This window comes from Strix aluco, chromosome 4, assembly GCF_031877795.1.
Source record: "Strix aluco isolate bStrAlu1 chromosome 4, bStrAlu1.hap1, whole genome shotgun sequence".
Taxonomy (NCBI): domain Eukaryota; kingdom Metazoa; phylum Chordata; class Aves; order Strigiformes; family Strigidae; genus Strix; species Strix aluco.
The window spans coordinates 112753908-112780058 of record NC_133934.1 but is presented as its reverse complement, the minus strand read 5'-3'; the positions used below and the strand labels follow the sequence as shown (position 1 = coordinate 112780058).

General features: G+C 42.8%; 1 protein-coding gene across 1 annotated transcript in view; it reads right to left on the bottom strand.

The window, feature by feature from the left end:
- The window catches only part of KCNK13 (potassium two pore domain channel subfamily K member 13), a 75132-nt gene extending 55970 nt beyond the window's left edge, over window positions 1-19162 (bottom strand). Inside the window, exon 1 of the mRNA XM_074824916.1 lies at window positions 18788-19162. Within this exon, the coding sequence (XP_074681017.1) occupies window positions 18788-19124 (337 nt within the window). The 5' untranslated portion in view covers window positions 19125-19162. The remainder of the gene's footprint in view (window positions 1-18787) is intronic.
- Window positions 19163-26151: the final 6989 nt, after the last annotated feature.

Sequence of the window (26151 nt, the reverse complement as noted above, 5' to 3'; positions counted from 1 at the left end):
AGCCTCCCCTGCTGTAGATACTTACTGTTTTCCTATAAATGCATAGCCCTTTACATTTATTCCTTTCTTACACAGCTATTTTAACTTACAGCTTAGTCACCCAGCCTTTCTAATACCACACCAAGGCAAAAGCTGGCTCTGACCCCCGCAACATCCTCACCGCAGACAGCTGTACCTGCACTAGGAGCAAGTGCTGGGAATTGTTTATGGAAGTCAGAGCAATGTTTCTTCTTACCCATATTTCTTGCTTTGATTTTTCTCCATGCTGATCAAGTGCTGATTCTCTGTCAACTCTAAGATATCCCAAACTACTACTTAAATGTGTTTCATGCTGGTTTTTTTTATTACTCATTATGTCAGGAGTTGACATGATTTTGTCAGGATTGCAAACACTTGCTAATGCTCCCCTTTTAATATGCTGGGGAGGCAATTCTAGGTATGAGACTGTTGTATCTCACAGCTCTAGCAGCAAATAAACACATCGGAAACTGAGCTGGTATTTTTGTATGCTTCTGAGTTGCTCATTTTCATGCTAGATTTGGGCTACTCCCTATTACTTCCTCCTTGTGCAACTTGTTCTGTCATGGAAAAAATGATCTGTTTGCAATTGAAAGTGCTGCTGATATAATGCATTGCTCTAAGGAAAAAAAAAAAACATAGATGAAGCAACACAACTTTAAGTCATTTATTCTAGCCAGCACTTGATTTACCCTAGTATGGAGTACACCCCAAATAGTCAGAGAGATTGCTCTACTGCAAGGGAATTTTCTCCTGAGCACCTGGGGGGGAGGGGTTTAGGGGTGTGAATGGCAGCAGGATCACCCAGGGACCCCACCGAATTCCATCTAGGATTGCACGTGACACTCTGAGAAAGGATGCCCCAAAAGTATACAGAATCAGTGACAGCCAACACACTTGTTGTGCCCTTTCCTCATCAACTTTGGTGACTGCTTAAATACCAGTCTGTCCTGGAGCAACATGACTCCTTATCCTGCAGGGGAATTTTCTGCCACCAAGGCAGGTCCTGTCAGCGACACTCATGGCACAGCTATAGCAGTGTTATCTAGGTCTCTACAGTAAGGATTGTGCAGAAACCTGCATAATTTTTTTAATCCTTAGGAAGGTTCCCAGCATGCTGGGACAACATGGGAGAAGGTTCTCAGTAGGACTGCCAGTCTGAAGTGAGACAGAGGAAGCAATAGACAGATCATTTTTACTCTAATTAGGTTCTTGGTTCACGTTAGTTCCTTGTTCAGGAAATTCTTACAATGGTTATAGGATGGGTCCCATCCCTATCCATACATATAGATGAAGTTTTAACTTCTGTGCTCTTGCTTAGTATGAGATTATGCAGATTTTAAGCTTTTGCCACAGGTAAAAGAAAACACCAACTGTAGCCACCCCAAGTGACTGTATTTTCTACAAATGTCCTAAGTGATTAAAATGCTTCCCACTGAAGTGATGAGAAGAAAAACAGGCATTCCCTGTGTGAAATAAATGGACAGACACCATTAAAGAATGGATCCTCTCAATATGTTAAAGGTCTTTCCTCTTCAGGAACTACAGATATGCCAATTAGCAACAAAGCCTCAAGCTCAGAGTCCTTAATGAAGAAATGAAATGTTATAGGAACAAGCACCTGTGTGATGCCGTAATTGTCATGTTTAAGGGACAAAGTCTATCTTAGAACTCATTAAATCAAGCAGTCCAGGAACATGTGAGCCATAAGATTTTGGAGCATAGTTTCATTGTTGAAAGGCAAGTGTCTATATTCAACACGTTCTTTAGCCAGACCTAAGTCTTCAAAATATCTGGAATACCTGTGAATGAGGGACAAAGGCATTTAGCCTGGATAATATTCAGTGTCACTAAAAGACAGCTGGATCACATCAGTTTGAGCAAGGGGTAATGAGTACCTGTGCTGCTGCTGAAGCTCCGCAAGTGACTGTAAGCCTGTGATCCTCATCCTAAATACTTGCCTGCCCACTGGCCCTTTACAGGGAGGTCCTTTTTCTCTGCAGTTGCCTTGACCACTGCTACTGGTCACTTCCTCCTCACTTCTGCCTGCTCACTGCCCAGGCACCTGCTTTAAAAGGAGTGGTGATACCCAGCTGACTGCAGCTCTGCTTTTGAGCATGGACAGAAGATTAAAAGTAGGATTTACATCTTCTTTTCTGATGGGGTACTTATGTTAACGAGCCTCAGAGGCAATGAGAAAGAACTTTAGGAAGAGCAAATACATAAACTAGTAGTAATGGATGATATTTAATGATTTTTATTCAATGGGAGCAAAATTTGATTTTTAAAGTGCAAGTCTGCTCTGAAACATAACTGTAAAATCACATAGTAAACAAAGCAGATCTGTGTGCATTTTGAGTCATGCCAATGTTTTCATTAGGGTGAGAAGGCTCTGCAGACAGGTTGCATAAAACATTGAATTTAGCCCCTTGAATGATGGTAAGATAAAAAATTAATCTTAAAATTTTCTGCCCTTCAGTGCAAAAGCCTCTTCAAGATATGGCATAGACTTGTAGACTAAAATGTTATTTCAAAAAACAGTATTTTGTCCTTGATTTGAGGAGCAAAACACTTTACAATCTGTATAGAAGTACACTGCAAAAGATGGCTTTTAAACTGATTGCAAACTCACCCACCTTGTTATTTACATGCTCAACTTTAAACGCATCAGCAAAACAGTTCCAAAGTTTCTGCAATAAAACCTCATCCAGTTAATTTTTTCTCAGTACCCTCCTGAATCAGCTTTTGAAGCAGGAGTTAATTCATTCTGGGGGAGCAACAGAGAAAAAACATCACTAACAGGAGCATTTCTCCTTATAAAAGGAGAATTTGCAAAGCTGCATAAATTACAAAATATTTAGTATCTAGTTATGACAAGCCTGTTACATGCTACCTCCTATTCCTCTGCTCTTTTGGATTCCAGACAGACATTGGAAGGAACAAATGTGGGGAACCTTTGAAATTGTCACTAATGGCCGTCAAGAGCAAATAAGGGTGCTCAAGAGTAAATGTTTTATTTCTTTGCAATCCTTCAATACTAATAATTTCTGAAACACATTTCCTTCAAAAATTATTTTTAAGATTGTACAGGGGTGTCTTGTCACCAACACTGAACTACAGCAGTCCTGCCATGAAACAAGGCTGTAATGTAATAGAAAACAAAAATCCATGAGGTATCGGAGAGCAGCCAGAATACAGCGTCCAGCTGAAAACGGGGGGAAATTCTTTTATGTACCTGTACCAGGAACATTCAAATTAAAATATGGGCAAGACTAAAGTCTTACTCTTACAAAAGGTGCCAGGACAGTTCTAATGACAAGGGACTTTGGTTTACAGCTCATCTGGAAGGCAGTGTCTCTTTCAGCCCAAGGATGTTTGAATTTGTGGTGAAGTAACACTTCAGAGGAAGGAATAGTCAGTACCGCTCCCTGGAGCATGTAGGACAGTCTTCAGAACTTTGTCATTAAGCTGCAAACCACGCTTGCACCTGCTTAATTGATGAACTAGGAATATTGCAGCCTGAGATGGACGATGCAGACTCTAGTTCTTTGGGCAGATGAAAATTCCCATTTAAAGCATTATACATAAAAGATGAAAGGAAGAAGGGCAGCCTGTATAACAAAATTAACTCCTACTTAGAAAAAGAGAGAAACTGACCGTTACAAAATACAATTTTTCTTACAACAAACAGCACCACAGTGCCAGTGCACAGCATACAGGGAATAGAAATGTGATGTAAGGAGAACACAAAAAGAAGGAATAAAAAAATAGGAATTAATCTGCAATATGAAAGAAAAGTTGCATTTAAAGAGAAGGTTCTACCCTAGCAGCACTATTCTATTTATATTTTTATAGAAATAACCAGAAAAAAATCAGTTTCTGCTTCTAACTGGACTATAACATTTCTTTCTTTTCAAAGCAGTTCATGTAATATGCTGGGTTTTTTCTACCTAGATTTAAGATTTTTGAGCTTGACTATATAAGTAACTTTATGTGTGTGCATAAGAACATGGAATTCAGTATCGTGCCCATAAGCATTATCCTCTACCAGACAGAATCAGCAAAGCTCAGCTGTCTGTACAGGCTACATCTACATTGCTGGCAAGAGTAAGAGAATCACAAGTACAGATGTACACTAGGAACGGTCTATTTTAGCAAGAAGGCTGGACAGTTGTTGCTGTGAAGTTCTGACTAATTACAGCAAAAGAGTGTTGCAGAAAAGTACAAAATGGATGCAAATACATGCTTAAAATAGAAAACTTTTTTTAGTCTGCATCTTTAGTACATTTAAATTCAATGTTGTGCTACTTGTTTTGCTTTTTTACAATGTTACAGTTTTAGACTGAAGCAACATATACTTTCCACTTCTTCAGTTTTCTAATAACTGAAGGCTATCAGATTTTCAGCAGAATTGCTTTCTATTAAAAAGTGTCACAAGTAAAATAGTCATAATTTCTTCTGTGTGAATAAAACCACACTTAGGGTCTTATTAACATTCTTACTGTGAGAACAAAACCACCTCAAAGTCAAAATTGGTTTGAGATTGCAAAAAGCCTGGGCTATATTTGCAATCAACAGCACCTTCTTATATATTGCATTTTCACAAGTCAAAAAGACCTTAAACACTTCCACAAGCTATATTCTTCTTTCAAGGATGGCAGTGTGAAATCAGTGGAACACTTCAGCCACATGAATGCTATAAAAATCCCAGTGTTATAATCCTAAATATTTTTCATGGCAATCTAAATTATATAATAAAATTTCAAAGAATACTATTCATATATAAAAGTATTTTTTAAATTTTTAATATTGAAACAATTCTGTTTTGAAGTATTTTTTACTGCGCTGAAAAAGCTTTACTATATTCTGGTGATGCATCAATCACCTGAACAAATGCCTCACTTTAGCAGCTGAAATAATTCCACTGAATAAACAGTACTATCCATACAAGTAAACATAAATGGTACTCAAAGCCTTTATTTTCAGTATTTTATATCTTGACTAAACTATTCTAAAATTCAGTTAAGACAGTCACCTAATATGGGGATTTAAGTTTGCAATCCTTCCCCCCAGCATTTATGATTTAATTAGCACAACTTTCCCATTATTTTTATACGTGGGATAATCCAAGTCAGGATAATTATTTTATATTAATAACTATAATATAAATCATTATTTGAACTGACTAGTTTTTAATCACTCAAGTCAATATAGTCTTTTTTTTTTTTTTTTTGCACAATCTCACTATTCGGTATACCTAGATCCTCTTTTATTCCTAGAATTCATCCACTGAACAAATTAAAACTGCTCCCATAACCAGCCAGTAATTACTTTAAATTAGTGTTTTTCTTTTCTCCATCCAACTTATCCCACTTCATGGCATGTCTAATGTTCTCAGTCCTGATTAGGCTTTTGCTTTCAATTAAAAAAGTAATTTTCCCTCCAGGAAATAGGAAAACTTAGTACTGCATGTGTCACCACTTGTCAGAAAACCCTCATTTGCTATGTGCTCCAATACTAGAATTAATCTCCAGTTTATCCTGCAGCATACTCCTCAGGAAACTTCTGGCTTGGAAATTATAGATGTCTTAGAAGTAAGTATTAGGCAGAAGGAGTAGAATTATAGCAGGGAGATCTTTTCACAAGGTGAGTAGGCTGGAGAGTGGCCCGTCTGGAGAATGGACCCGTTCTCCAGTTGGCCCATCTGGAGAAAGCCAACATCTACCAGAGCTTTCCTTGGCCTGGTATTTGTATGCTCAGTCTTTGCCAGGGAGCTGCAAAAGCAGCCATGAGCACAGTGTGTTTCCTGATCTACTCACCTTCCTGCAAAGGGCTGCAGTGTGAATAGCCTGGAGATGGAGGCTGGGCAGTCCAGTGCTGCCTCTGATGCTCCTTCCAATGTTCACCTAGTGAACTCACAACATTTCCTTTGGACACACAGACCTCCTACAAAGGTCCCTGCTGCTTTCAGCAGTTTTTGTGCAAAAAATGCCTTGGCATGGGGGTGTATGGACTTTTAGAAAGTTTAAGTGTGTTAAATCTGTCCTGAATATAGGATTCGCCCATTCAAATCATTTAGGCCTTCCAACAATGTCAATTTTTGAGATTTATTATGTGTTTGTGTCTGAAAGGTGGGATCTCACAGAATTGGCCTCAGACATGTCCCACCCTTATATGAAGGCAAGGTCTGGGCATGCCCAGCCACCCTTCCTCCCTTGATTTCCTCCCATCCCCTGGTTTCTGCAGGAAAACAATGCAAGTGTAGAGTCCCAAAGTGAGCAATGGCTTATTTTGCAAGGTCTCTCTTTTGAACAAGTAGCAGATGAAGGGAGCAGTAGAGGACACAGTGGAGGATATCCACTGCTTGGTTTAAATGGAATTTCATAGCCTTAATTCTTCATCTGTTGAGGATGGATAACAGTACCTTCCTCCTGCTCTTTGTCTCTAAGTCATACTAGTATATGTAACAATAGCAGAAGGAGGTACAATTAATCAGAGCTGCCAAACTAGACACTTCCAGCAAAGTACTTAGCTCCTTACGGGCCCAAGTTCTTCAAAGTAAAGATCTGTTTATTTTTAGCTACATTTTTGATGAATCTTCTTCCACAGAGTTGTTTTGTTTTGGTTTTTTTTTTTTTTCATTCCAGCAGCAGTAAAGATACTGTTATATCTGACTTCACCACTTTAATTGCTTCTCAGTGCATGATCAGTTCTATCTCAAGCTGTTTCAAAGTTTATTTAATTTGAGATGTATACTAAGCAGGGTAACATAATTGCACATGTCAAAGCTTGTTTCATCCTAATATTAAAATGTTGCTTTGATTTCCTGAAAGTTTTTTTAAAAAATAAATCTATGAGTTCCTTGTAAATTTGTCACAAAATTCTTTTTATCTGTATTCTAAAAATACAAGTGAAAAATTGTCAAAGAACAAGATTCTATATGCAGTGTGCAGAACACCTTGCCTTTTTTTTTTTTTTTTTTTGAGAGAGTAATAGAGATAATGAATACCTACTATCGGAACCTGAGGAAAAAAGCTCTGTCAGAGGCATAAAAAAGTCATCTTGTCCATTCATTGCCCAGTGATGGAATTAAAGATTCCAGCACTGTTCTTGTGGGGTGTCTGGTTAACCTGGGTGTAAGGGAGTCTGATGATAAAGTCTCTACAGCATTCCTACAGAGACTGCACAACCGCTTTACTTTACTTAGCGTTAGGGAACTTTTTCTAATGTATAACCTGAATGTTTTTTGTTGCAATTTAAGCCCATTAACGTATGTCCTAGATGCCATGCACTTAGAGAATAGAGCATTCAGTCCTTCCTGCATTGTATTTTCATGTATTATGTTCTCCCTCACTAATTCCCTTCTTTCAGCTGTGCAAGTTCCTTGATTTCTACCAATTTTTGTGTAAGTTCTGTTTTCTAGATGTCTGATCACACCAATCATTTCCTTCTAGACTCTGTTTCTATAAGTGAAGCAGCCCAAATCTGAAAACTGTATTCCAGACAATGCTTCCCAGTACAGCATATAGTGGAAATAGAATGCGGCAATCTTCCTCATAAATTTCAATGTCATTTAAAAAAATTTTTTTTTTACAAAGGCATAGCAACAGTTCTGCACTGGAGTCAGGTGGCAGGCCCCTGCAGAAACCCATTTAAGACATCCTTCTATTCTGACAGTGATGCAGTGAAAACTAGTCAACGAATACAATTTCCAGTTGTTCCACTGATAATTCATAGTGACCACATTTCCTCAGGTAGCTTATCAAATGTGAGGCAATGTCAAAAGTCATGCTAAAGTCAAGATATGGTAGATAAGGGAAGAGCAACTGACATCATTTACCTGGACATGTGCAAAGCATTTGACACCGTCCTGCACAACATCCTTGTCTCTAAATTGGAGACATATGAATTTGATGGATGGACCACTCAGTAAGTAAGGAATTGGCTCGATGGTCACAGTCAAAGAGTTGTGGTCAACATCTCGATGCCCTACTGAGGACCAGTGATGAGTGGCGTTCCTCAGGGGTTGCTATTGGGATTGGCAATGTTTGACATCTTTGTCAGCAACATGGACAGTGGGATTGAGTGCACCCTCAGCAAGTTTGCCAATGACACCCAGCTGTGTGGTGCAGTCGACAGGCTGGAGGGAAGGGATGTGCCATCCAGAGGGACCTGGACAGACTGGAGAGGTGGGCCTGTGCAAACCTCATGAAGTTCAACAGGGCCAAAGTGCAAGGTCCTGCACATGGGTCAGGCAATCCCAAGCACAAATACAGGCTGGGCAGAAAATGGATTGAGAGCAGCCCTGTGGAGAAGGACTTGGGGGTATTAGTGGATGGAAAACTGACTATGAGCCAGCAATGTGTGCTCACAGCCTAGAAAGCCAACCGTATCCTGGGCTGCATCAAAAGAAGTGTGGCCAGCAGGTCAAGGGAGATGATTCTCCCCCTCTGCTCCACTCTTGTAAGACCTCACCTGTACTGCGTCCAGCTCTGGGGCCCCCAGCATAAGAAAGACATGGACCTGCTTGAGTGGGTCCAGAAGAGGGCCATGAAGATCACCACAGGGCTGGAGCACCTCCCTTATAAGGACAGGCTGAGAGAGTTGGAGTTGTTCAGTCTGGAGAAGAGAAGGCTCTGGGGAGATCTTATAGCAGTACCTAAAGGGGGCCTACAGGAAAGATGGGGAGGGAATTTTTACAAGGCCATGTAGTGATAGGAGGAGGGGTAATGGTATTAAACTTAGATTAGATATAAGGAAGAAATTCCTTACTGTGAGGGTGGTGAGACAGTGGAACAGGTTGCCCAGAGAAGTTGTGGCTGCCCCCTCCCTGGCAGTGTTCCAGGCCAGGTTGGACGGGGCTTTGAGCAGCCTGGTCTAGTGGAAGGTGTCCCTGCCCATGGCAGGGGGGTTGGAACTGGATGATCTTTAAGGTCCCTCCAACCCAAACCACTCTATGATTCTATGATATCTGATATCAGTTGCTTATTTCTCATCTAAAGGGCTAGTTACAACAAAATAAACTAAATTTGTCAAGATCCACTTTGGTCATTTCATGCTGACAATTTTCAGTGAATTAAGGTTAAGTTGTTTGGGCTATAATTTTCTTTTTTAATTCCCCCCTGTCATCATCTCTTTTTTAAAGAATAGCAATATAGTTGCCATTATAAGTTGCCTGGAATTTCAGTCCGTTCTGTGAGTTGCCAAAGGGGTCCTTATCACTTTAGTAATTTCTTTGAATATTCTAGAATGCAGTTGAGTTGGTTTAAATGATTTAAAAAGATCTGACAGATTTAGGGATTCTAACTTGTTCTTTTACATCACAAGCGTTAACTGTACCACACATCAGTTCAGAGTTGACCTTTTCAGGAGACAGATGCAGAAAAACTCGTTAAACATTTCAGCCTTCTTGGAATCATTTGTTGAGAGCTCTTCCTCTTTTCTATATAGCAGACCAATATATTGACTAAGACTAAGAAGTCTTTCTCATCAGTATTGTGCTGATGAATGAGTTTACATGAGCTTTGATATCCCTTGCTAATATCATCATGTTTTGAGAGGCTGGACTTTTTATTCTGTTCCTGTATTTCCATATTATTCCTTTTACTTGTCTTCAGTGATCTAATTTTCTATCAATTTTCTATATGCTTCCTTCTTGTGACTGAAATCAATAACTAACTTAAAATTTAGACATGTTGGGTCTTTTATTACAGTTCCTGACCTCCTTCTACATTTAGATCACTTAAGCCAGCATCATTCAATCTTTTGTCCGAGAAACTGCTAGCCTGCCTTAACTCATTTTTTCTTTAGTTTTGGTTCCTCTGAGATTGCACACTGCAGATCTCTTGAGTTTATTAAAAGTTTTGCTCTTGAAATCCCCTGATTTTCTGTTCTTCCTCCTTCTCCTCTAAAGAATAATGAACTCCGTCACTTGGTGGTCACAGAAGTTGCCTTCTACACTTCCACTGAATCTAGGCTAGAGTCAAATCCAGAAAGGTTTCCTCTTAGGTTGCTTATGTTTCAAAAACATAACTTTCAAAAACTTGCTAGAGAACTTGTGCTCACCTCCCAGCACTGTAAACAGATAAATCCTCTATTATGATCAAGTCATGTCCTGGAGAATCTTGACAGCTTCTCACAAAAAAATTAATCCAAACCTTCTTGAGAGGGTGTAACTGATAAAATTTTTTCCTCTACAGATTTCAGAGTGCTTTTAACTACTTACTGATCTCATTTAAGAGAGAGGGAACCTGTGGCAGAGAAGTTACAGTCAGTGTTGCCAACAGTGGTGCCCTGATTTGGTTCTGCTACTGCCTGGGTGCCCATCTTTAGATTGCTAGGGTGGGATTTGTTTCACCTGAATTTCAACACTGATAGTATAAATATCTGCGTTTGCACTTGGCACTTCAGTTGTTTTTTTCCAGTCAGGGAAGAGGAACAGACACATTAGGACATGTTAACTAATCTGATCTGTTTTAGATATCTTCTGTAAAATTGGATGACTTAAAGACTCTGGCACTAACAGAAGCAAGAAAATTTACACAAGAGAACTGACCTGGCCTTTCCCCTAACCTTGTGTGTTACAACCATGTAGTTTAATCTTGTGTGTTTTAACCTGTGTCCAAGAGAGAACATGCTAAGTTATCATGCCTCTACCTTTTTTAGATCTTGCTTGTAAAAGGATTTCCAGGTTGATTTAATTTTATACTTCCTTTCTATTACATGGTTTGCTTTGTTTGAAGATTTGTACTTTGTTCTGCGTATAGCAGAGACTGGTGGCCATCCTGTCATTATAACCGCTGTTCTCCTTTTCACATTTTTTCCTGCATCTTTGCTTTATACAGATCTGTCATGTATTACAGAAAGCTTTCAGTAAAAGTTATAGTGAACCATTCACTTGAGCATGTAAGGCTTTCAAAGGTGGGGAATATTCTAGTTTATAAACAGATGCAGTCCTAGACTGGTAGCAATTACAAGTTACATAAATTGACAACTACTTGGTAGTCTCTGTAAAGCAAGTAAACAGCCTCAGTTTACCTGCAACTTCCCTAAAGCATCAGCCTAAGTACCCCTTATTGGCAAATACAGAACAAAGAGAGGGGGGGAGGGAGGAAGTACTGGGGAGAGGGTGATGAAGGATGGGAGTGAAAACTGAAGAGCCTTTTGCTCTAGAGATGCCTCTCCTGAAGCACCCTCCCAAGCCCAAGGGAAGGTATTCAGTCCCATCCTCACTCTCAGAGCACACATCTTCTAGGCTCTCAGGACTGTCAGTGCAGGAGTATTACAATGCATTTTTAAAGATGACCTATAACTAATGAAGGATTTTTTTTATATACAGTAGACAAAACTTTCTTCTCAAAGTATCAAAATGAGAGAGGAAACATTCTTCCCTTTTCTTTTTTTCCACTCTGCCAGCTCCCTGCATATCAAATAAACCTTCTTGTTCTTCACTGCCTCTAATTTCATTGGTTTTGGCTGCTGTTTCCTCTTGTTGACACGGGGCAAGCCTTGTTGTTCCTCTTTCTTTTGTAGCTCCACTTTAAAGACATCTACTGAGTGAGATGTTTTTTGTCTTTAATTAAAAATCCTCTTTGCAGTCCTCTTAATGCAAATGCTACATTATTTGGAAAAAAAATAAACCTTGTTCTGTTCTATTTACACATCGATGGCTGGCAGGATTTTTTCAATACCTTCTGAAAAAATAGCCTCCAAAGATCAGTGTAACATTTTTTTTCACTTTGTTACATCTGTGAAATATTTCAAAGCAAAATCTTCCCTTCTAAATTTCATCTCCTGGTTCAATGTTACTCAGCCAGACACGCTTTTCACTTTTAAATTATCACCATACAGTTGTTGATAGATTAGTTACTGCAATGACATTTTTATGAAGCTGTTTCCCATATACTACTTCTGCTCACCAGAATTGCTAGTTTTCTGCACTGAAGCTATGAGATATTTGAATATTTTGCCATCGTGGAAACTAATTATCATTTTTAAAATATGCCAAAAGGGAAAGGACAGCAGACATGACATTCAGTAACCTGTCTTTCACCTTTGCAGGGTACAAGTGGAATATGCTTGTCAAGTCAGAGACAGCAGGATGTGGTAGATTCAAAGCGAAAGAGAGAATGGTTGTCACCCTAACTGAATACCCCTATCTGGGGTATTCTTATCTATCCTTCTGGTCACTCTACAATAGAAGAAAGCAGGCAAATCACCAGTATGTTACCTTCAATAGAGCTTGTTGGAAATAAATGTTTTATTCCTAATTGTTTATCTGAAAGAGAATCTGAACAGCCTGGTGCAATCTTTGCACTTCTGATGAGTATGGCAAGATGACAAAAAGTACTTTATATCCAGGAAAGGACTCAGGCTTAGAGGCTCCAAGAATGTAATCTAATCCTTGAATGCTCTGGTTCTGTACATTGCACCAGGGAAAAGGTAGGCAGCTCATAAGGGTATCTGAAACAGCCCCTGTGCTGAACAAGGAGTTCGTCATATGAACGTCTCCATCGCTGAGAGCAGTCTTGGTGAAAAGCATCTTGGAATCAGTAAAGGATCCATAAAACTGAAAATTTTAAAAACACTTCACTCTCCACTAAATGTAGCCTTCATCAAGAATAGCCAGAATCTGAAAGCTATGATCAGAGCAGGGAACTGAAACTTAAACTCCCCTTCCTGTGGCAGAACTTTAATCACTATGCTTTTATTCAACAGCTGCATGCCACTGTTTTTAAGGAAAAGAGAGATATCTTTAAAATAAAATGTATAGCAGGTTGCATTTGGAACAGAATTCAGGTGTCTTCTGAAGTTCATGATGAGGCAGCTGACATTCAGGGACAAGAATGACAACACACTTCATAGGCATGAAAATGAGCTTAGCCTCTCTGAGTCAAAGAATAGGTCTATTCTCACTGTTGGGCTGGATAAAGTGAAGCAGAGAGATGACACTTACACTTTACTAATGAATGAGTGGCACAGCTAGAAGCATAACTAAAAGCACAACTTGTATTGCTTCACTCTAAATGGTAGGACACACTTGCCGCATATGCACAACTTCCTTGAAGTGTAAGTTCACCAAGAAGAAAGAGAAGACCAAAACCTATGATTATAAAAATCCAGAAACTGAATGAAACTATGAAAAAGAAAACGCTAACTCCTGTGAGCTTATCTCATTGTCCCACCTGGAATTACGGAGCCCTGGTTATGGCTAAAGCAGGTCATTTTGAATTATTAGGGCTGCTCCCAGCATAAACAATATTTAAAGAAGAAAAATTTTAGCTAGGGGAACAATGCACCTTGTGCTATACAAGTTCAAATAGTTTAGGCATGGTACAGTTAGGTAATGGTGGATCCTTTGGTCTCTGTGACACCAGGAATAAGCCTGGCCCTTGGCCCCTTTGTTCAGTCTACATATGGTAAAGACAGGGTGATCTCAAGGCTGCAAGCAGTAGCCCAGCTCTCTGGTTTTAATGACCTCGGTGGTTTGCTGGGCATTGTCCTGCACACACACACACCTGGTTTCTTGCACAGCTGTTAACTCCAGTCAGTAGCAGGTACTGCACTTACACAGGTGAAAATGAGGAAACAGGCACTTTCTCTGACATTGATCAGCACTCCCTCCTTCACTCCATAACAGACTGCTGTAACGCAGACAGTGCAGCTGTCTCACCCCATGTAGATTTCCCCGTTAGTAAACGATGCTCCCATCAGCAACCCTCGCTAGCTGCTTAAAGATGCCGTGACTCCTTCTACCCCTACTGTACAATACGCTGTGTGGTTGCTCACCACTTTCTACGATAAAATCACCCTGCGCTCCAGGAAATTTTACTTCTTGGGCCTCAGGTAATACATCAGTGGACAAATCTCACCTCGCACGAAGACTTTACACCTCCAGCCCAACATGCTGCAGCTTCTTGCAGAGAGGAAGGATGCAAATTTTGACAATTTCTCCAGAAAATGTACCTCATTTTGTGAAGACGATACAACTTCCTCCTTTGCCTCACTGGTTATAAACAGTTCATACAGAAAAGACAAGAGGCAACGGGCATGAATTGAAATACAGGAAATCCCATTTGAACTGGAGAAAAAGAAGTCTTTTACTGTGAGGGTGGTCAAACACTGGCACAGGTTGCCCTGAGAGCTTATGGAGTCTCTGTCCACAGAGATATCCAAACCCCGACAGGACACGGCCCTGAGCAGCCGGCTGTAGCTGACCCTGCTTGGAGGGCAGGGGTTGGACCAGACAATCTCCAGAGATCCCCTCCAACCTCCATCAGCCTGTGAAAAGGCCAGCCATATCCTAGCATGGAGGAGTGCTTCAGGCTATGCCTTCATGACGAGATACATTTTATTCCATTTACAGTTAAAATAAACAGGTTTTAATCAAGATCATAATACAGGTCAGGGTGGGCATAGGTTGTTTTTTTAAAAAAAAAAAAGAAAAAGGAAACAAAGTCCTTTCAATTTTCTTAGGTTATTCAAAGAAAAATGGCTGTACATGAGATAAGGGTGTCTTGATGCATTGGTAAATTCTTCATTTGATGCAACTGAAGTCAATAACAGTTTTTTCCAATGGTTTCAAAGAGCAGAGGAGGATCTAGATGCTGCAAATATCCCAGTATGCTAACCCTCTGTATTGCTCAAGGGTAATAGTGTCCACTTATTCCCAGTGGAACTGAGGGTGCCCAGGTGTCTGTCACGAAAGATAAGCAGTGATCCAATGTGTAGATCTTCAAACACCTGAGCAGCAGCTCCCTACCTCTTTTGGAGGCACTACTGTCCCAAAGTACCACAGAGGTCCTTAGATATCGGAGTGTCTGCTGATGATTGCGACCTTACAGTCTAATGCTGCTGAACACCCAGAGCCTACCAAATGCTATATCCCCCTGTATAAACCACATAAACATTCACTGAAGTGAAAATTGGGACTTAGATCTTGTTTTATTTTCTGATCTGCAGAATATATTATTAGTCTATGCAAAGTGGAAGAGTTTCAACAGAAAACTCTGAGAGTCCTGGCTTAAAATTATTCCCCAGACCGGTGGCCAGGGCACTCTGCTGAGACACAGGGATGTTGCTTCAAGACCTTGCTGAGAAAGAATGCTTTGATGTCTCACATTCTGAGCCAGTACTACTGCCACACGATTTCTAGGCAAAAGGGACACTACATTACGCAACAAAGGGCTGACTGGAAACCAAAGTGGGCTTATGGAGGAGCCCGCTACGCACGTGTGGGCCCCTCCCTGCGGGTTAGAGTTAGGCACCCGCCTGCATGGGATGGAGAAGCTTTGACCCCATCTTCTTCCTTGGGATCACTTCCTGGCTAGTCTAGGTAATCTCCCAGTTGGGCAGGTATTTGTGGTTACCTTCTTACATTTCTAATGTTTCCACTTACTGTATAGGTAATCTTCGTGCTGGATCACACTAAACAAAAGACACATCAAAATTAGAAGTTACAGGCTGAGCACTGATAGGAATAAATCCTTTTATGGAACAAACTCTAAATTACTAAACTGAGAAAAGACAAATTATTTAATTCTTATTAGTTCAGCTGTTTAGCTTTGTATTTTCCTGACAATGAAAATAGGCTGGTTATAATTAGTTTTGACCTCTTGACTCAATGCACTGATATCATGCTCCAATATCTACGTGACAAACATTTTATGTGAATCTTAATTAAAAAGACAATACGATTTCCTTAGATATTGCAAAACTCTCTCCTTTCCTCTAAAAGCCAAAAATATATGACGGTATTTCTTTCTAGCTAAAGTACAGGAAGCAGTTGATGCTACAGGTAAGGTTTGAGCGATGCTTTAGCAGTATATCAAAGTGGCTAGGGTCACCTTATTTGCTGCAGAAGAAATACATTTATTGTGGTGGAGTAGCAAAGTAATTTCCACTATGCAAAAGAGAGGGGAAAAAAAAAGTTTACAAAATAAGTAAAAGATGACTGCTTTTACAACAATTTACCTCCTAAATTAAAAGCTTCTGTACCAGCACATAGAGTACTGAGTGTAGAAGGTTAGCTGATATTAGGAATATGCCATAAAAGCACCTATTCCTGAAAAAATGCTTGTAACTGAAGGCACCAAATTTTATTTGGCTGTAGAAATGTATATAGCCATCATAAGTATTGACTGAAAACCACATGAAATAATCCTTCCACTTTCCCCAGAACTAGCAAGGTCACAGCTGGAGTAATACATTAATTTTGTGGCACTGTACTGGGGCACGAAAGATGTGGATCATTTGAAAAGGGCTGAGAATAGTGCAAAAATATTGATTTGAGATGTGCAAAACAAAATCTACTGTTAGGACCCCAATACGGTTGATAAAAATGAGTGTGTGGTTGCAGAGCCTGCAGGAAAGTGCTCCTGCGTGGCACAGCTGAGGGGATCTGGCCGAAGCACAACAGTCTTGTCCCTGTCTGGAGAGTCCAGCCCACAGCAGAAGCTAAGATAAAGAGCTGAAGCACACCATCAGCCTCAGAAAGCAGCAATGCTGCTGAGAAGATTAAGAAAGAGGGATGCCTCTGATATGATTGAAAGAGTGCAGTGCCACTGACGGGATTAAGAAAGAATGATGCAATTGATAAAACTCCCTGAGAAAGTGACACCATTGTTAAGACTGAGAAAGAGCAATGCCAGGTCAAAAGAAGGGACCATACACAATCTGGAGGAAAAAGGGTTCTCAAGGACATTTTCTGCAGAAACACTGATGGAGCTCTAAATTGTGGGCAACGGAAATCGGCAAGCCAGAGGAATTACCGGAAAGTGTGAGTGGATAAGTGGATGCTTATGTTTGCAAGCAGCTACAGTTAATAAGACCACAGATACTGTTCTCTCCTTAACATTCTCATTTACGTAAGATAAATATTAATGTTAAGAACTACTGGCATCAGTTAATACACATGAGAAGTAACTGTACCACTTCAAAGGGGGGTTACAATATTGTGGCTTTCTGAATTGAGAGAACACTGAAGGGACACATAACAACTGTCTTTGAGTACCTAAGAGGTCATTCTCTGGGTACGAAGGATGGTAAGACAAAAATAATGCAAGTCACTGAACTGCAGTAATGTAGACATCAGGAAAATATTTTTTTTTTTTTTCTGCTGAGGATAATAATGCACAAGGCTGGATTCCTTGTGGAAGTTGTGGGATCTCCAACAGCTTGGACAAATATCTACCAGGAAAAAAAAAAAAAAAAGCAGCATTTAATTGACCTCCTCCAGGAACAGAGGTGGACCAGGTGGACTTCGGAGATCTAGTCCCAGCTCTCTTTACTATGATTTTATGGCTGTAGCAAAGGTTAGCATCAACACTGTATTTTGATCATACAAGAAGTGCACCTTAAGGGAGATGTTACAGTGGCAAACAAACTACAGCAGTTCCCAAAAATTGGTTTAACAATGCCGTAAGTTACTTTAAATTACCAGCTCAGCAGAACATGTAAACACAGTTCTTGGGTCTTACAGACAAGGTCTAAGGACAAAAACCACCCAAATCTTGATGCCCCGAGGAAATAAAAAAGCATTCCCATGACATCTTCCACACAAAAAAATTAACTCCAGACCTAAGAAACTCAGTATTAGGGAGAGGTTGAACAGAACTACTGGAAAGGGTCAGGTATTCTACAAACGGCAGGACAGCACAAACTCTCCCACGTCCCACATACGGCAAGGCATCTCAAAACTCCTCTTCAGGGAACAAGTGTTAATGGAGATTTCCTGAAGAATTGCTGTTGGTAATTAAATAATCGTTCCTCAGCGTGCATTTCACACGTGGAAGGAGACTGATGTGAATTGGAGATACCATTACCAAGATTTAGTGACCCCATTTGTCACAGTGGTAAATGCACACCAGACTGCCTGTCTTTAACTAAAGCAAGCTCCGTTTCTCCGGGGCTTTTAGCTGTCCGCAGGCGCCTGAATGAAGCCTTTCTGTTGACACCCATGGGCTCCCTGGGGTGCTTATGTCAGTTCTGGTGCTGTCCCTTTTCATCGTAATGTACTCTCATCGGCCCCCTCGGAATTTCTATTCAATATCGCCTTCCCCCCGAAGGCTCCTTCAACCTGAATAAACTTGGGTTTAATCACAAACGAAATAAGCAGTGCCCACCGGCTTGTTGATTTTGCCTCAGAAAGCCGGAACAAGCAAAAACCCGAGCCGTTTGAAAGCCAACCTTTCGAAGCTGTACACTTCGCAGCTGGACACTACAAGATCGCTTTTATGGTTCTTGTTACGACCAGACTAGATCCTTAGAAAGGTCCCTTCTCGGCTTACAGCCTATGAAGCCACCTACCTCCTGATCTAAGATTTGCTCTAGTAAGATTTCCCAGAATTTAAAGACATACAGCGTTTGTTTAAAGCTTTCGGCTTTGGGTGCGACAGTTCTCCCACCAAGTCTGCCACCACATGCCGAGGCCGGGTTCCTCCGCGCGGGCAAGCGAAACTCCCGGGGAGAAGCCTGGCAGCCGCTGCGCTGCCCGCCCCGGAGAGGAGCGGCTGCCGGCTGCCGGGGCGCCCGGCAGGAGCGCGCGTTCCGCAGGCGTGGTGCTCCCCGCGGCAGTGCCTCTTGGGCAGGAGCGGGGAGAAGAAGGAGCGGCGAGGCGACAGGACCGTGCCCGGCACCGGCCCGAAGCCCGCTGTAAGCCCGGGGGGCTGGGGGGGAGAGAGGGGGCTGCGCATCCCCGGCCGCCCTCGCCCCGCCACCGCCCCGGCCCCCGCCCGTCCCTCCGCTGCCGCCGGCGGGTCCCGCCGCTCACCGATAGTGGAAACGACGGTGCCCACGAAGTAGAACGCGCCGGTGAAGTCCCACCGGGGCCGGATGTCATCGACGCGGATGCCGGCCACGCTGGCCGCCTCGTACTCCCGGAGGAAGTGCCGGAGCTCGGCGCGGCTGAGGTTGTGGCGCCGGGTGAAGTTCTCCAGCCGCTCCTCCCAGCGCTCCTTGGCCTCCCGCTCCGTGGGCAGCTCGATGGCCGAGAAGACGGCGGCGCCGCACAGCATGTACAGCACGATCAGCACCGCCAGCAGCAGGAACCGCGCGTTGTCCGCGTTCAGGCGACCCGCGCTGGAGCAGCAGCCGCCGCGGCACGCCATCCTCCGCCCCGCGGCACCGGGCTGCCGCGCCGCCACGCTACGTCGGGGCCCTCCAGCCGCCGCCGCCGCCGCCGCCGCCGCCGCCGCCGGGCATCACGGCGCCGCCCGCCAGGCGTGCGCGGGGCCGCGGCCGCGGAGCTCAGGGCGCCGCGGAGCCCGGCGGCGGCGAGCGGCGCTCCCGGGAGCCGGCCGGCACCTCCGCCCCGCGGGCAGGGCGCTGCCCCGCCGTGCCCGGCACAGCCCCGCGGCGGACGGGCTTCGGGCTGCGGCGCATCCTGCGGGCGAGGGAACCGCCGTGCGCCCCGTCCCGTCCCGTCCCGCCCCGCCCCGCAGAGCCCCCTCAGCCCCGCCGCGCCCCGGCCCCGCGCCGGGCTCCCGGCCCCGCCAGTTTCATATCCCCTTCCTTCCCCCGCCCCGAGACGTCGGAGCGGGGCGCAGGGACAGGCACCGCCAGGCGCCTCCTGCCTGCCGGGGGGGGTGAGGCGGGACCGGCGGCGGCTCGCCCCGCCGCCCTCCCCCGCCGGGCACCTTCGCCCCGGCCCGCGGGGGGCGGCTGCCCCCGACCCCGGGCCGCCCGCGCCATGGCCAGCGGGGAGCGGCGCGCCGGGCCGCGCCCCTGAGGGCAGGTCCCCTCAGTGGAGGCGCGGCGGCCGCCCCCGGGGGTCTCCCTGGTGCTCCGGGCGGGGCGGGGAGGCACCGGGCAGGGCCGGCCGCCGGCGGGCGGCTGCCCCGCGGCCTCCACCCCTCGGAGGGGCGGGGGGCTGCCCCCTCTCCCCCCCTCCAGCCTTCCCGCCCGCTGGGACCCGCCGCCCGCCCCGTCCGGGGCCCGCGCCCGGGCCGAGGGGCGCCGCGCCACCCGGGGTAACGGGGCCGCTTACAGAGACCCGGGGTAAAAACGCCCCTACTATCACAGCAGGAAAAACGACTCCCTTCTGCCAAAAGAGGGCCCCTCTCTCTCGCCAGGTCTGGTTCCTGACCGCCTTCTCGACGAGTTGTCACATCGCCGTCCTCCAGCACTGGGCAGTCGAAGGGAAATCGTGTGTGGAAGACAGAGGCAGCTCTCCAACTGCAACGTGGTTTAAAAATGCATTATTTTCAGGGTCAAAGAGCTCTTGATCCAAACCTTCTGGAAAAATCATTGTTACTATAAAAAGAAAAAGCTAAACTCAGCACTATCTGGCAATTACTACAGTGCTGAATTCTACTTTAAAATAATTGGGGGCTAGAATTCAGCTTTGTAAAACATATTACTATATAAACACTCTTTCGTTCCCGTGAAAGACAACCTACATATATTTTATTTCAGAAAGCAGGTTAATGAGGTATTACCACATCTACTCTTTTTTTTTTTTTTTTCAATTTTCTATTAATTATGTTGCAATTAAAATGCAATGGAAATGAACACTAAGGTCTTAGCAATTAGAAATCTCCCTTAACGGCAGATAATTATACGCTTGGTGTAGGAGTCACTGATGGTCTCACAGCCTGAGGTGTGTTTGGACATTGGTCTGAGCTCTGGGGGTCGACTGGAGGCAGTTCTGTGCTGGTGTTTGAGAGGATCACCAAGTGCGTGGCAAGGAATCTGCCTGGGCAGCAGGCACAGGGAGAAGCCAAAGTCCTTTTCCCACATTGCACAGTAAGCCAACAGCCAAGGATGAATGGGACTCGTGCTTCCTCTTTGTTTTTTCCTACTTGTTGTTATTCATAGGTGATACATAATGCATCATGTTGCAGGATTTTATTTCCTCTTCATTGGTCTTCAGCGTAGACTGGCATATGGCAATTAAAATTAGCAGCAATGCTGGAAGACATTAAACGGCCAAAAAAAGAGGAAGACGAGATGCCAGTCAAACTAACCAGACTCTGTGCCAATTGCTAAAGGTAACCACATGCTTCCATATAAAATGCTGGTGTATCTTTAAAATTATTGATAGTTCCTATTAGAGGAAAAAAAAACCCCAACTGTATTTCCCTGCTTTGCCAGTCTTTGCCAGCCAAAAAGAAGATGGATCTAAATCAGCGCTCTCCCAGCCAGCAGAGGCAGCAGAACTGACTGAGCACTCTCAGTCCGCACTGAAGTCTCCATCCATCGAAGTTGTTCTTGGGTGGCTTGGATCAGCACAGTGGGAAGTTGACAAACACTGGATGCATTGCCATTAACCTCAGTACCGTCACTTGTAGCATCATCAGGAAACCTACTACATTTGCCTTACGCCTCAGCATGACAAGCACGCAGTTCCCTAGTGTCTATGTGTGCAGGTATTTAGTGACAGAAAGATTGGTATTGAGGAGGCTTAGCACAATTGTAAATAATAGAAAAAAATCCACGTATTTACTAGTTCTTTTGATAATGTTAAATGATAACCCTGTAATTAAGAAAGCTACAGTTACTGAGTACCCTAGTAATGACTACCAACAAATGTCTGGTCAGAACAGAGCTATTATTAATGCATCAGCAAATTACTTGGAAGACTTATGCAGAGATTTAGTTACTCTCTCTCACTGACAGTGTCGGTACTTTTTAATTAAGCATCTCCTTTGGAAGCGATAAGCTGGTACACTTAACTAAAATGCACTGCTTATCTTTGGAGAAGCTATGAGAGAGCTGCAATTTACTTCTGAGCAAATTGTATACTTAATGAAACATTTTGCTAGAGGAGCAAAGAAACCAGCCTTCTATTACTTTTGACGCTGAACAAAACCTCTTCTGGAACTTAATAACCTTGATGTTAAACTAATTTGAAAAAAATCCCCAAATGTCATGAACATTTGACACTTGGGGCATCTAGAGTAGGCTGAACTTTTCAACATCCCTGTTACTTTGCTAAGAGTTTCAAAGAGATTGCATCTCTAGGAGTAAGGAATCATAGAATCATTCAGGTTGGAAAAGACTTTTAAGATTGACTCCAACTGTTAACCTGACACTGCCAAGTCCACCACTAAACCATGTCCCTAAGCACCACATCTGCACCTCTTCTAAATACCTCCAGGGATGGTGACTCAATCACTTCCCTGGGCAGCCTGTTCCAATGCTTGACAACCCTTTTGGTGAAGAAATTTTTCCTAATATCCAATATAAACCTTCCCTGGTGTAACTTAGGGCCACTTCCTCTCATCTTGTCACTTGGGAGAAGAGACCAACACCCACCTTGCTACAACCTCCTTTCAGGTAGCTGTAGAGGGCGATGAGGTCTCCCCTCAGCCTCCTCTTCTCCAGACTAAACAACCCCAGTTCCCTCAGCCGCTCCTCGTACGACATGTGCTCCAGACCCTGCACCAGCTTCTCTGTTCTTCTCTGGACACGCTCGAGTAATTCAATGTCCTTTTTGTAGTGAGGGGCCCAAAACCAAACACAGTAATCGAGGTTCAGCCTCACCAGTGCTGAGTACAGGGGTAAGATCACTTCCCTGTCCCTGCTGGCCACGCTATTTCTGATACAAGCCACAATACCACTGGCATTTCTTGACCACCTGGGCACACTGCTGGCTCATATTCAGTGACAATGTTGCTTCTTGCCTTTATCTACTGTACTCATCTCTCACAAAGCAGAAGATGCTTAGCAGTAAAGACAACTGAACATGTTTGTATAAGAGATTTTTAGATATGAGAAATGTGAAAAATTTTTCCATCTCTTTCACATCAGTTACTAAAGTATGGCTGATAATCATATTCCAGTCTTCTTGGGGAAGGCAATATTTCATTTATACTTAGAGAATACCCTATAGGGGTATTTTTATTTTTAGATATTTACAAATTAAATTTTACACTTGGGAAAGTGAGGCAGAGATAGACAGGGCTTAAAAGTCCCTACAAGAGACTCCTCAAGAGCTGTCCTCAAGAACAACTTCTACTTTCAGAAGCCACTTCGCATTTGCGTGCTTTTTATCTTCCAACATTTCGAGTAAGAAAAACATTGTCAGATTAACAGCTCAGTTTTCCACACTGTGTAACAAACAACTACAATTCAGAGCAAAGTTTTTTGTTTGTTCATGCTTGTTGGTACTAGAACTGTGTATGGTAGTGAGTAGTGAGTTGCATGTTAAGGGAGAAATGGAGACACACAAATCAACACTGTGTAAAGTCAGAACAGAGTCAGAAAAGGAGTCAGTAGAAGAATGCAGGAGCCTCCTTGCATTCCTCCATTCTAAGAAATGGAAAATACTTTCAACTAAAGGATGAACTTTTTACTCTGATTAATACAAGGGGATCACAATACCTTGAAATCACTGCAGCAATGTTTAGAAATCAGTAACTGGGAATTAGTTTATGTAGAGATAAAATTCTGATAAATGGAGAAGCAGGAAAGCTAGTATATTACAAAAAGAAAGCAAGCCAAGGATATAAAAACTGTAGATTAACATAGCAACCTATTTCTCTGAATTTACACAGCTCCTTTCAGCCTCCAGTACTTTTTGCCATGTTTCTCTCTTTTGCCCTTCAAGATGCCAGTTAAAGAGAGGGAACGGTGTGACTACCATCAGTGTTCAGCTAAAATTCTGACATCCTGGGCCACAGTGATTAATTCCACAGCTGTAAAATGTCAGCAACTTTATTGATGTCAGTAGAAATATCTGTGGGATTAGGTAGCATCTAGAATTACAAAGAACATTACATGTCCATGCTAGCTTTTTCAAATACACACATTGGGTAGAGCCAGAGTATGTCACAGTGGGTATTCTCAGCAGCAGCAAGATAAATTTATCAGCAATTTATTCCATGAAAAAGATGCTGTGCTGAATAACAATTACGTCTACAGACAATGCTATTGTCTTTTTTAAAAAAAATTCAAACCACCTTTTAAAAATAGAAGAGAAGCATGTAGGTCTCGGACCTACATATCACTTTAACCAAAGATCCCAGAGTCAAATCCATTTACGTATGTCAGACATTCTGCTGTGGGTTGGACTAATTTGTCTGTTTTCTCCTCTTTATTCATAGTTCCGCTTTCCAAGTGTTAGGGCCCTCACATGAAACAAAAAATGACTAGGGTCGTATGAAAAATGGAATTTCAAAGTATTCTGCACATGAAAAATTTAAAAATTTTATTCATAAATCTGTCCTGACTGCACATCTAGAGAACTGCTATTAAACAGCACTGTCTGGCCAAAAGTTTTGTCAGGAGCCTTCTGTCCAGCTCCACTATGCCATGAAGCCCAGCTGTGTTTGCGTTGCATAGGACTGACTGCAAAGGACTGTTGCACCACCCTGGAGTTTTGGTTATCTTCAGATGGTTTCTTCTTCAAAACAAGTTTTCCTTGCCATTCTACAAGAGCATTGTTTAAATAGTTAGAACAGAACTATATGCGTATCTGTTTCAACCAAAGTCAGTCTTTATTTGGGCCATTAGTCTGCCTCACCCCACACACTGTCCAGCAAACCAAGCCCCCAGCCTTCACCCTTTCCTCCACTTCTGCCACCCAGCAGTGCCTCACTGCCACGCTTATACCACAGTCCAAGTTGCTCTGGGTCACAGCTCTGCGTTAGAAAGATTTGCTGTTTTCCTAGCAGAAGTGATCACTTGGTTTATTTGTTCCCACCGACAGACTTTGGCAGGATCTTCTGACACTGCATTAATGTCAGCCCTGGAGAGCTGAAGTTAAATCATGCCAAGTTCCTGGAAACTGAAAAATTCCAGCTGGAATTTAACCAGGAATGCCTCAGAGCTGGTCAAACCACTCTGACAAAAATAGAAATACTCACATATGCGACATTAATAAATCACATTCTTCACAAATTAAGGCTAAATGTCCATTAATTGTTAGCTGACCTTCTAGAACTCTTAAAGCTTTCCTCATATGAAGACACCTTCCTACTTACAATTTCTCTAATTCTCACAGAATGAAAATAATTAAAATGAAAATACTCTGTTAACAAGCATAACAATGGCTATGAAGTTATTTCAGTTTTTAGAGCACACTGCTTCATTTTCATGTTACCTTCCCTGATCCCTGTCTTTTCAGGCTCATCAGGGACAGAATCAAGCCGTTTCTGCATATAGCATAAACAGTAAAGATTCTGCACACAGAATCAAGGGAAGGTGAAAACAGAAAGCAATCTTCCTATCTGTTCCGTGGACATCCCAACAGCACTCTGACCCGTACTCAGCTCACTTTATTCGCAAAGTTCTCAAAACCAGATAAAGCAGTAATAATTATCACTGGGCCTCTAAATTGCCAACACAAGCTAAGAAATAAGCAACCTACATACCCAAGTTCCTGGTATTTGCTGTGAAGAGTGAGTGTAAAATTCCTCTGTGTTATAGGCAAGGCTATTCCATTATCTAGCTCCATTCACCCTTTGAATAAGTGACTGTATAATAATTTGCCCAACAATAACTCAAAGCCATAACCTTTTTCATTTGAAATACCATCTGGTAACTGCATCAGAAGACATGAATCTAACTAGAGAGGGTAGAACAACAGGGAAGGGATATGAAAGATGGAAAAGCAGTACTTCACAGAATTGCTCTATAGATTGGTCTGTAACAGTATAGGAAAACAAAAGAAAATTTCTCCTTGTTAGGCAGATGCCAGGACAATTTCCTAAATACACACATTTTCTATGGTAATTTTTGAATGAAACAGCAATAGACATTAGATAAACATTAGGACATAGTGCACTCCCAGCATACTCCAAACTATCTTGGGAAATAACTTTGCAAAATGAATGAGGTAGCACTGGAACAGCTACCCAGTCAGATTATTTGGGATCCAGAGGGAATTTGAAATGAAGAACCACACTATACCACAAGATTTCCAAGGCTGCAGGACCAGTTGTTCATACATCCCACAGCACTATTTAACTATTTATACTCTTCAGCACCCAAGCCCATCCACTTCAATTTAGTGTTTTGGACAGTACTTACATGTCTGCAATGGGCGGGGGGGGGGGAAGAGAGGGTTAGGAAATAACTGATAAGGAGACAAATACTGCAAGAAGACAAATCAGCAAATGTTAGAGCTTGCATTAGAAGTGATAATTGCAAAGCAAAGTTTCAATCCAATTGGAATCCAAATGGAACAAAGGA